The sequence below is a fragment of the Mytilus trossulus genome, chromosome 8 (genome assembly GCF_036588685.1).
Source record: "Mytilus trossulus isolate FHL-02 chromosome 8, PNRI_Mtr1.1.1.hap1, whole genome shotgun sequence".
Taxonomy (NCBI): Eukaryota; Metazoa; Mollusca; class Bivalvia; order Mytilida; family Mytilidae; genus Mytilus; species Mytilus trossulus.
The window spans coordinates 25668979-25681710 of record NC_086380.1 but is presented as its reverse complement, the minus strand read 5'-3'; the positions used below and the strand labels follow the sequence as shown (position 1 = coordinate 25681710).

At 31.9% G+C, this 12732-nt stretch overlaps 1 protein-coding gene across 2 annotated transcripts; it reads left to right on the top strand.

The window, feature by feature from the left end:
• Nucleotides 1-4593: 4593 nt before the first annotated feature.
• LOC134681776 (glycosyltransferase-like protein gnt13) lies at nt 4594-12705 on the top strand. 2 transcript variants are annotated; one of them, XM_063541423.1, is made up of 4 exons: nt 4594-4691; nt 7256-7307; nt 9034-9145; nt 11558-12705. In XM_063541423.1, the coding sequence occupies exons 3-4, from the start codon at nt 9036-9038 to the stop codon at nt 12039-12041; spliced, it is 594 nt and encodes a 197-aa protein (XP_063397493.1). In that variant the 5' UTR covers nt 4594-4691; nt 7256-7307; nt 9034-9035; the 3' UTR covers nt 12042-12705. The 2 variants fall into 2 exon arrangements, with proteins under 2 accessions (XP_063397493.1, XP_063397492.1); XM_063541422.1 differs by having other exon boundaries at nt 4596-4691; nt 7256-7314.
• Nucleotides 12706-12732: the final 27 nt, after the last annotated feature.

Here is a 12732-nt window from a genome sequence, read left to right as displayed (position 1 = left end):
ATATTGTTCGGTGCCAAGGTGTCAGAGTAAATGAGAGTGGATAAATGTGAGATAATCAGTTTTTTTTTATTCTTGTTTTAAATCATACAAATACAATCAGAATAACCAAGTCCGGTATTAAGCAATTTCAAATATGGTAGAAGTAAATTCTGTTTTTCTCCCTTTTACACTGCGGCTTAAACCTCTTGTCGTCAATAATCAAATGTGGTTACATTTCGTATCATAAAGTAATATACAAATCCTTGGTTTTTTTAAACCAATTCCATTTCAAGTTCTTACATACATTTTTAACTGACAACGGTCACTATTTGTGGGTGGGGTTTCACCCATAAAAGATCCCAAATTGAAATGTGTAATGAGCAATTTAGGTCCATATTTTCTTTTTTATCAAAACAGTTAACTATATAGTATATAGAAGCCAAAAAACAGCATTAAAATACACTTGAAAGCCCCCTTGAAGTAATTAACCTCCATGGGCATTTTGAAAAGTTGGTAGGTATGTTCTTATAAAAATAAATAAATATTGTATAACAAATTATAAACTAATTTCTATGAAACATACTTGCATACTGTTTGCGTTGACATGTTATAAATAACTATTAAAAGTACTACGTATACCACCCTGCCACCGAGCCCTCAATACAATACATGTCTATTGTATAAAACGTTAACGGTGCCAACAATTAAAGTTAGTTCGGTTTTTTTTTTAATTTAAAAATACATTTCTATAATTAGTTGTACCTTATACAATTCCCATGAGGGAAAAACCTGTGTAACTCCATCCTTAATTTGAACACATTACGATCTCAACTGGAAAAACAATTATAAAGGAATTATATTCTAGCTCGCCATATTTCATTCATAAGGTATAATTGAATCAAAGTCAACACAACATCAAGTTATCTGTTTTGTAATGGTTGTATTATTGTGAAATGGCAATCAATTTTCATTGTTTTTATGTGTCCAGTGCACCACGATGTAGTGACCATATCTGCGATATGGTCAACTTTACTCATGATTTTATATCTGCTCGCAACTTTGTCTTCATCGTCTCCTTTCCTTTGTACATCTTTGACATCGCCGACATCGTGATATTGACAAAATTGTGACAACATCGTCTACATCGTCCCCCTTTTCTGTTCACACCGTTGACATTTCCGACACCATGATGTTGACAACATTATGATGACACATTCTACAACGACCCCCTTTCCTGTCTACATCGTTGACATCGCCGACATTGTGATGTTCACAACATCGTCACAACATCGTATACATCGTCCGCCTTTTCCTGTTTACATCGTTGACATCACCGACATCATGATATTGACAACATCGTGAAGAAATCGTCTATAACATGATGTTGACAACATCGTCACGACACCATCTACATCATCCCCACTATACTGTCTACATCATTGACACCACCGAACCCGTGATGTTGACCAGATCGTAACGACATCGTATACATCGCCCCTTTTCCTGCCAACATCTTTAACATCGTGATGTTGACAACATCGCGCAGACATCGTCTACATCGTTCCCCTTTTCCTATCTACATTGTGACATCGCCGACATCGTGATATTGACAACATCGTAACGACATCGCCTACATCGTTCCCTTCCTTGTCTACGTTGTTGACATCGCAGACATCGACGAAATCATGATGTTGACAACATCGTGACGACATTATCTGTATCATCCCCCTTTTCTTATCTACATCGTTGACATCGTCTATCATGTTGTTGACAACATTGTGTCGACATTGTATACATCGTCCCCTTTTCTGCCTACACCGTTGACATCGTGATGTTGACAATATCGTGACATCATTGTCTACATTTCCTCCTTTTCCTGTCTACATCGTTGACTTAGCCGACATCATGATGTTGACAACATCGTGACGACATCGTATACATCGTCCCCCTTTTCCTGTCTACATCGTCTACCTTCCCGGTCTGTATCGTTGACATCGCCGACATCATGATGTTGGCAACATCGTGACGACATCGTCTTCATCGTCCCAGTTTTTCATTCGACATCGTTGACATCTTCTACATCATCCCCTTTTTCCTGTCTACATTGTTGACATAGCCGACATCAGGATGTTGACAACATATATATCGTGACGACATCGCATACATCGTCTCGCTGTGTTGAGGACCCATTGGCGGTCTAAGGCTGTTTTCTGCTCTTTGGGCGGGCTGTTGTCTTTTTGAAACATTTTCGATTTCCCTTTTCAATTCTTTTCATCGGAAGATACCAATACATTGTTAATACATATTCCGTATCAACTGCTCAAATGATATACAATAGTCTTAAAGTAAAGATTCTATATCATTTTATTTTTTTCCATCTAAATTTAATTTTATTGTGTTCTTCTAATGTCTTAGTAAATTATTAACCTTTATTGTTACATTTAAGTCCTTTTTTGGTAATATTCGTTTGGCGTGGCTCTGTACTTTACATCCCGCCATAGTGTTATTATGCAATATTTTTTTTTGCATTCTTTTCTTTCCTATTAACTTGTGTCTTTTGTATATACCATTTTGTTTTTATTTGTTAGTTTTTATAGTGATTAAGATTATTACACAAAGCTTGCTTCTGTTCCCCTATTTTTGACTTGTGTTCTGTTATGTCTGTTTGTTTTGTTCACACGTTGTTGTCAATATAATAGATTTGTTTTGCAATTGCCATACAAGATAGATGCTTCGCTAGCTATAAATCTGATTTTTTTTTCATAAGTAAACGCCTGAACCAAGTCAGGAATATGACAGTTGTATTCCATTCGTTAGATGTGTTTGAGCTTTTGATTTTGATAAGGGACTTCCCGTTTTGAATTTTAATGGAGTTTTATTTTTGTTATTTTTACTTTTTCTTTCAATATAGCTTCTGTGCTCAAGTTCTGCTAACATCACGACTTTGTTTACCGTTTTTGAATGTTCAATTTTCACACCACTATCACGTGTACTCTGACTCTGTTATGACTTGAAAATAATAATATAAAAAATGTCATATCAATGGAATATAAAAGTGTGCAGAACTAGTATAGTTTACCTTTAATACATTCCCTGGCTCAAGGTGAGGTTGATGTTGTTAAAATTCACTTTTTTTAAGTGATGATTTTTAAACTATTGATGGTCTTCTGTGAATGAAGCTCTTTTTCTGATTCATGAGTTTTAGATCATTCTTTTGGTAACATTCTTGGACTAGATATTGTCTTGTTTTTGTTCGAGTACTTTGTGTAAAAAAACTCATCAAAGGCACAAGACGTCATTGCGTACGTCAAACCGTTTTTTTTTTCTTTGACAGACCTATTATGTTCTATCGTCTTTATTGAGATCAATATAAAGTATTTAATCTAAACTTAATAAAAGGAAACAGAACAGTTTTCAACTATATCTAAGTTTTATAAATAAAATCCCCCCAGTCTTATGTATCTTCAAAATTAACAACGAATCGCACGTCTAGATGACACTACTTGTATTCATATATAATCAAATTATCATGATAATGATGCACTCAAACAAACTTTGTTTTTGTTAAGATGTTATTGATTCAAACGATAGCAACAAAATGTGTATACAATATCAAACAAAACAGGATACATTTCTTTAAAAACAGGAAATACCAGTACGGTATTTGATATATTTTGTTAGAAGTTTTTATAAAGTTTACTATGCATCTCTTATTTGACTTAAAAATACAAAGGTTAAATAAAGAAGAGAGTAGGCGTATTTGTTTTAGAAATGATTGAATTTTCATTATATTTAATTATATTATTAATTCGTATATTTTAACAAATTTGATTCGTTTAGAGAAGGTCACATGTTAAACTATATTTTCGAAGGTAGAGAGAAAACGGCGGATAGCAAAAATCATATTGCACAGAGCATATTGCACGGTTATTTTTATAATATCTAAACACCTATTTACTTTGTGACGTCATGTTATGAATTTCAAGGTATCGTTAAACGTTTTGAAACAAATTATATCTGTGATCGATTATTTGACGACGAAAAAAAATCTTCAAATACATAAGATGTCAAAACAAACAAAATAAATTAAATTAAATAACAACTAATATGTTGTTATTGTCATGGAGACAATATGACAGTTATAAAATTCAAACAAAATCAAATGACGATTGTGATACAAATATGCACAATGTTCTGAAATTAATAATATAACAAATATAGCCTTTGTATGAGGTCAATACAGGATATTTCGACCCAAAGAAGTATATCAACCTCGGACTTTGTCATAAGTCAATATACTTCTTTCAGGTCAATATATGCTTGTATCGACTACATGCAAAGGCTATATTTGTATTATGTAGGGAGGTGATATAATCTTTTACCACAGGTATACATTAATGCACATTTTTACACACATCAACAGCTTCAAACATTTTATTATACTAACTGTTTATTTGAACTTCAAAACAAACCGAGTAAAAACGATTTGTTATTTACAGTTTTCAGATATTTAACATAATACACCCACTTCTAAGTCTGATGTTCTTTTAGTATAAATCAAATATTGCTAAATATACACGGCGTGTGCAACGACACAGTTTGAAGCGTGATAAACCTATTTCTGATTGGTTTTGGTAATAAAAAGTAAATAAAATTTAGCATATAAAAAGACACACATTTGGTTAGGCTGTATACTGTAATGACAATTCAAGGTAAGTTTAATTTACTTGAAAACAATGCTTTCATCACTTCCGTAGCCTAAGTCTAATACAGTTTATTCTTTCCCACTATTTTTGTAAGTTTATAAGTTGTTTTTATTAATTCATACATGTCATATAGCAGTATGTTTACTTATCTATTTTCAAATTTCTCCCAAATTTAAAAGATAAGAACCAAAGTAAGAAGCACAGAGGCACAGGGTTGAGGAAACACAAACTCTACTACCATAAGCTGTGTGCTAAGAAAATATCTCTTAAAGTACTTAGCCTTATTTCAATTTAGCTGTATATCGGACGTAAGAGAAATCATATGGATTTAGATCTCATTACGATAATATCAGATTATTACATGGCATTTTTCATATCGCATGTATTATTAGCCCTAGGTTCAATATCAGCCCAAGAGCCGCATGGCTCGAGGGCTGATATTGACCGAGGGCTGAAAATACATGCGATATGAAAAATGGCATGTTATGATCTTTTTATCATATGCTTCAACAGGAGAAAAATAAGAGATTCATTATTGATCCTTTTATGGGGTTCCCGAAAAGAAGTTGAAAGAGTAAAAAGTTCACGGACGTCGGGACCAAAAGTTGATACATTCAATATGAAATGTTTCTATCATATGCCTAGACAGAGAAAAGAAAATATATGGACAAATCGACAAAAAAATAATTCAACAATATGCATAATAAACATTGTTTGGAAAGTCAACTTTTTTAAAGTAACTTTTTAAATATGTTTCAGAAAAACTTAAAAAATGCATTTTTTTTTTTTAATTTTTTTTAATTTAATTTTTTTTTTTTACACAATATACTTTCCAGTATTCAAATAATTGTTTTGTACACTACTTTGTAATGTTTTTCACTGAAAACGTAGCATTGAGGTGTATCTTCCGGAATTTGCCGAGTATCACCGGAATGCCATGTGATAACGTTATGGAAAGGCATGTGATAACAATCGAAGCATGTGATAAACTTTTCATATCAGCCCGCTAAGCACCAATTTGAAAAATATGGAAAATACTTTAATTTTATGCTATTATCATACGGTAAAATTCATATGTTATTTAGTCTAAGTATATGATAAATCTGAATTTTCGATTTATTATTCACTGAGCATGTAATTACTTGCAGTTGTCCCTTGGTTATTGTCTCCCTGGCTATTTGTTTCCCGAATATCCATTATTTCAAAGAGAAATCTGATATTTGTATCATTGAGAGGCCTAAATTCAATGTGTTGAGATTTTCCCTTTTTGAATTATGTCAGGGATTTTTAATTGTCCTTGTTCTTATATAATTTTGCATTTTGAAATATAATGATTGAAAATAGATTTGGGGAAATTGAAACATACAGTAAAAAAAATACAGTATTGATATAAATGAACGCATACATATATGTTCTTTTTCTTTCTAAAAGCAAACTTTAAAAGACCCATTGGTGGCCTTCGGCTGTTGTCTGCTCTATGGTCGGTTTGCATTGACACATTCCCCATTTCCATTTCCATTCTCATTTTTATTTCAGTAAAACATTTGTTGAATGTATTTCTGATGATTTAATATGTTTAATATATTAGAAAACACCCATCGCCTGATAGTAAACTTTAATACAAACGTTTTTGTCAAGTGATATTACTATTCTTGTAATCGTACTGTTTTATATAATTCATGATGTAATGGTTCAAATTAAAAAAAAAAGATGATGTGGTATAATTGCCAATGAGACAACCGTCACCAAGAGACCAAAATGATACAGAAATTAACAACTATAGATCACCAACAATGAACGAAGCTCATACCGCATTGTCAGCTATAAAAGGTCCCGCAATGACAATGTAGAACAATTCAATCGGGAAAACTAAAAAAAATAAACAAAAACAAATATGTCTTACATAAACAAACAACAACCACTGGCAAAGACTGCTATTTTGATACAAACTTGAAAATATACTCTTTTATTACACTTTTATGAACTTAAGTTGGTGCCTAACACTTTTACTAAAATCAATTTGGCTCGCTTAATTTTCATAAAATTTGGACAAAGTATTACCTTTCCCTCTTTGACATAAATATTAAAATTTCAAAACATTTGAACCAACCATTTTATCAGAAAAAAATACACTGGTTATATAGCAGTTTGACAAACACTAATTTTGATCATTGAGAAGCTTAATATTCTCTTAACAACGCAACGTAATTAAAACGTTCAGCTGATTTTACAGAGTTATCTCCCTGTAGTGTTAGGTACCACCTTAATATCAACACACATAAAAATAAAATTGAGAATGGAATAAGGTAATGTGTCAAAGAGACAACAAGCCGACCATGAAAAAAACAACAGCAGAAGGTCATCATTAGGTCTTCAATATTATGTAGCGAGAAATTCCCGCACCCGAAGGCGTCCTTCAACTGGCACCTAATCAAATATATTCTAGTTCAGTGATAATGAACGCCATACTAATTTCCAAATTGTACACAAGAAACTAAAAATAAAAATGTTTGTTGTGAATTAAGGGTTATATGCTATCTTAATTTTGTGTATTACTATTTCTATTTTAGAAAACAATTGATAATGAGGGATGAAGTTATATTTAGCTGTTTGCTTCTGACAGTATGTGGTATGACACTTATGTTAAATATCATACAAAAAAGTAAAACAAAACGTTGCATATAAACATTCAATAAAAGTAATTTTACTATTTGTTGAAAATGTGTTCATTTACATGAACGTATTCTTTTGTTACGTCACTGACTGCGAAGAAGAGTATATAGTTTAATATAAATATAAATATATTTTGGTGGATCACACAGTTAGCTTCGATCTTGAATATCAAATATCTCCCGTTTGGTCGATTTTATTGTGTTGTTGTGTAGACTTAATTGTTTGCAAATGATTATCGTCATCACAGTTGTTGTTAAAACAGTGTACTTTTCGAACACTTACAGAAGGTGTTTTTGCAGACTATTGTGAAGTCATATTGTGAAATCATAATTAGAATATATCTACTTATGTGACTAAAGTATATCATCTATTCATTTTCATTGAAATTAATATCATATTGAAAGTTTTTGAAATTTTGTTACAGTATCAAGGCTACATATACCTCTTATCATACTAGTACCTTTTCCTTTTGCTTATTGGGTCCTTAGTGCAAACAATATTTTATTATGAAATTAGATGCATCTTATAAATTCACCTTATGGTAAATAGGATTGAGAAACAAACAATACATGTTTATATTTATCTGTATCCTTCTTGAATTGGATACATATTACAAAAACAAATCAAAACTACTAGTTTACATACTCTGTTACATGATAGAAATATCGACAAGGCAATTGAGTTTCACGATTTGGGAAAAAGATTAATGCAACTATAAAGATGAAATGCTTACAGATATAGTATGTCAATTGTTAGTTTGTAAACCTTTTAGATTGAATAATTAAACTTTGTACTATAGGAAATAAACGATTTTTTTTTTCATTTGAAATCATACTTCAGCCAATTAAAAGTACTTCGGTGTCCATTGGTACAATTAATTGTAGGCTTCAAAATGACGTTATCATTTCTTGTATTTTGGCCACATATGATGGGCAGTCTTATGTCCACATATAATGGGCAAAATTATTTTAAAAAAAAATACGAATTAGTTTAATCCCTGAAAGGGTAAAGGAATAATATCATTTTAATTTCTATACAAACGGACGTTTTTTAGCTGTTAATGATTGTGGCTTCATACTTTTCCCTTTAGATGGTCACACCCGGGATATAGACCAATCAGTCTGAAAAAGAATGAAAATATGTTAAAATTTGGACTTTAGAAAAAAATCTCGCTTTACAATAAAACCCTGCATTGATATTCGCCTATTTTCTACGACATTTTCTTCACCAGTACTTCATCAAACCGTGTGCTATCTAGATATAACCTCCTCAAATGATTACAATAGTGGACTTTTTTTATGACAGCAATGATTGTTTTTTGTCAAGAAAACATTTTTGAAAAGAACTCCTTTTTTCCAAACATTTAAGACTAACTTTTCGATTTAGGTTCTGGTCTAAAGTGTTACGGTAACAATAAGTTACTATTACCAGTGCCCTTTGGTTTCTGGTTGATTGTTTTCTCATTGTCAACCACACACTATCGCTTTTTGATTATAATGTCTAATTAACGTTGCCAATATTTCCTAAAGTCATCATCTTGTACCAGGATGATAAGGGAGATCCTGAGTGGGGGCTTTAATGTTTCTAAGGCAAAACCTAGATACTCTAAACAACTTGAACTTTAGCGTTTTTCAAGGATGAATACCACAATACGGTTTTTCTGTATAATTTTTAGGAATGTCAATTCAAAAGAGAAATGTAGATGTGGAAGAAATATATGGCAAACATAATGATTTCGGAATGAAAACAAGAGATGAATTCAGTGATATCCGAATCAGTAATCGCAGGTAAAATATATGCTTATGATGATCTAGATAAATGTGTATTTCAAATCAAATAATTGTACATATCTAGTTAAAATGAGGCAGAAGTTGCTGAAGATTTTATAAAAATTCATTCATAATTGAACGAAAAATAGACGATCAATGTACCATAACAAACAAACTACGAAAAGACAAAAAAAACACTAGTTAATGAGTTTTATTGATAAAAGATCATTTGGATCTTAACGTCTCTGACAAGTATGAGCAACAATGCAATACCTGGTATTAAGTCTTATCTACTGCTGTAGATTCAGTAATGATCGGACTTTTTGCTTGCAGTCAATTAAGTACTGTTCGGCACCTTTTTTAAAAGACGATAAAGTATGTTGTTAATGTGTAGAATCAATTAATAATTTCTGAACGGGCTGAACATTGAGTGTACAGCTTCAAATTGTCTAAATAGTACTTTTAATTTTCCGCAGTGAATAAGTCTAAAAATTAACTGAAAGACAGAAAATGACATAATAATTAATAGTTTCTGGGCCTTCTGATCGAAATGACCATTGCAGATCATAATTGGTATACTATTTAACCGTCTACCATGTCTACCAAAAACTACATTCAAAGCTTACTGAAAAAATATAAGCTATAACCTTTATTTGAATTATACAATTACACAGCATACACTTGAATTTGGTCAATAGTAATTTTACAGTAAGTATTTATATCTCATTGTTTATTTTGTTACTTGTAAATAGATATGTAACAATGAATTTGATTGTCATGTGTCATTTATATATATATATATATATATATTGCATTCGTAGTCGTGGAATGTTTCAGATAGATCAATTCAGTTTTCTTAATGGACAGCTTTTCATGATGAAGCAGAATTATACCATCTGCCCAAGTCTTATTTGTCTCAATAATGATTAAATATAAGTGAACGTTTTTATTAGTTTGAACTTTTATCGGTTACCATCATGCGTTGATGGATCATAAGAGGCTTTCAGTTTCTAAGCTCACCAGAGACATGTTTCATAACAGATCGAACAGATCGATGTTAAAAATATATGTAATGAAGGTGAAGGGGGGAGGTATCAAAAGGAGTAGGTTATACAAGGCCCTAAAATGGCCCTCATTTTACCTTAAAATTCCAAATAGGATGTAATGACCAATATTTTAATGATTCATAGCTAATACATTAACGAGATAGGAAACAAGCCTTTTTGCTAAAGAATTACGTTCCTGCGCTCTCCTGATGACTTCGCAAAGAGTACTCATTTTTATTTTCTAAAAACAATCATTAAACATTGGTTAACTTTGCATTGTTTATTGGACAGGAAACAAAGAGGGCATAGGTCGACATAAAAGATCTTTAAACACAATGTTTGTAAAGACATTTTACATTTTTAGCTTAAATATTTAGTTTGTCGATGCCTGCATTCTATGCTTCCTTGTCCTTAATTTGATTGACATCCGGCTAATATTGTCAAATTTTGTCAAAATCTTTTATTTTGACTTATTTGTGGATGTAGAAATCTACACTTTAGAATAAAACTTTGACACGCATAGTTCAATTTTACTTTCTCACATGTCTTTAAGACAACATAACACATATTTCATCTTATATCGTTCAATTTCATAATTGGGGCAAAATATGGGCATTACCGAACGTACTCCTTTAATCGCCGCTCTATGTGTGGCATATTCCTGATTATGGCCCCTTTTACCGGGCTTGACTTTGAACCCCATTTTGAAAGGTTTTTCAAGAAACTGAAAGCATTGAAGAGGAATTATTTTCTATATATTTTTCATAGCTCTATGGGTCAACATCACGAATTTGTTGACCTATAGAATATGCCAGTGTCTAAACGCACAAGCGATGTGTTTTAATGTCTTAAATGTGCTTCAAATCTTTAGATATCTTAAAGTAGTGTTACCTGCAATTTAAACGATTGTGTCTTATTCCTAATTTTTACATTTTGACTAAGTAAGATTCGTATCATTGGTAAAGCTCGCATAGAAGACATTATACCCACCGACGCATCCGTCTTTGTATCCGTTTGAGTGTATCCGTTTCCTTAAGTTTTTGTTTGTGTGTGACCTTAATTTTGTTTGCTTGATTTGCCATATGTGGAGCAGAATCTGCTTATCATTCAAGAACACCTGATATCACTCCAAATGTTTGGTTGGGTTCGAATTGCTCAGTCTTTAGTTTTCTATGTTGGTATTTTTGTGTACTATAATTTGTCTGTTGGTCTTTTTGTTAGCCTTGGCGTTGTCAGTATATTTTTGGCTAATAAGTTTGGATATCCCTTTGGTATCTCTCGCCTATTTTGTAGGTGATTAATGAGATTTGAACATTGGTAGATTGCTGTTGCCTTAATTTATGCATTGCATTGTGAATATAAAAATTTGTTTTTTTTTCAACAGGAAAAGGTGGAGCATTGGAAATGGCAATAACGGCGATCATAACTCTGCAAATGGCAATCAAAACATTGGCAATACAAACATCAAAAAGAGCAAGCATACAAATGTGATAGATGCTCGAAATGAAAGAAATTTAGGAAGGAAACGAAGGCTGAAAATCTGTAAAAAATGGAGCATAGGAAGTAACTATACAGGCGATGGAAATACAGCAGATAACAACACTAATATTGACAACAAGAATAAAATAACAAATGAAATTGGGGTAGGAAATTTTGAACATTCTGAACAGAAAAGTGACTGGAGTATCGGCAGTAACAACAAAGGAAATAAAAATTCCGCAAACGGCAACACAAATATTTGCAATAACCAAAAACATAGTCACAAGAATACAAATGTACTTAAGGCTGGACATGTCAGAAACAATGGAAAGGAAAGTGGCTGGTCATATAAGAGAAAAAGAGGGAGAAAAATTAATAACCGAGGATAGTTTTGACAATAACGCAAATGTATTTGGGGTTGTTGTTGCCGGAAACTTTGATAGGAAATAATAGGTTTATGCATTCGTTTTCGTTTGTTGTTTCTCGAAATTATAAATATGGTCCCAGATCAAAGGTATTGCAGATGCTGATTTACTGAGTCTATTTGTTTTTAAAAGCATAAAAGATTGTTCACTTCAGAAAAAAGTTAAGGATAAATTTGAAAACAATTGTATAGTTGTATAGGCAAAATCTTACTATATTTTGCCTATTAAAGTTTTTTTTATTCGAGCGTCACTGATGAGTCTTTTGAGGACGAAACACCCGTCTGGCGTACACTATCTTAATACTGGTAGAAATTGACAGACAGTATTGGAAAATAAATCTTGTTAATTAATCAAATCGTCCTATACAATGCAATTGTCTTCTGTTTCTCAGGTTAAATAATGAATCTTCAAGGACGTTTAATATCAAGTTCTATTTTCTTCGAAAATGCGTATAAATATTTTGATATATTAACATGATTAATGAATCTTGTATTTGATTAACTGTTTTGTTTTAGTTCTTTGCACCTTTTTATATTATGTGGTTTATATGTCAAAACTGCTGACTACAATGAACATGCTTTATTGTAATCCATTTGATATTGTGAATATTTGACGTTTTCATTTTGCGTTTTTGAAGAGAATTTCACAAATAAAA

Coding starts and splice junctions, on each gene's coding strand:
- LOC134681776 (XM_063541422.1), top strand. CDS start 7,269: ATGAGGGATGAAGTTATATTTAGCTGTTTGCTTCTGACAGTATGTG. Junction 7,315..9,033: donor TTTGCTTCTGACAGTATGTG/GTATGACACTTA, acceptor TATAATTTTTAG/GAATGTCAATTCAAAAGAGA. Junction 9,146..11,557: donor ATCCGAATCAGTAATCGCAG/GTAAAATATATG, acceptor TTTTTTCAACAG/GAAAAGGTGGAGCATTGGAA.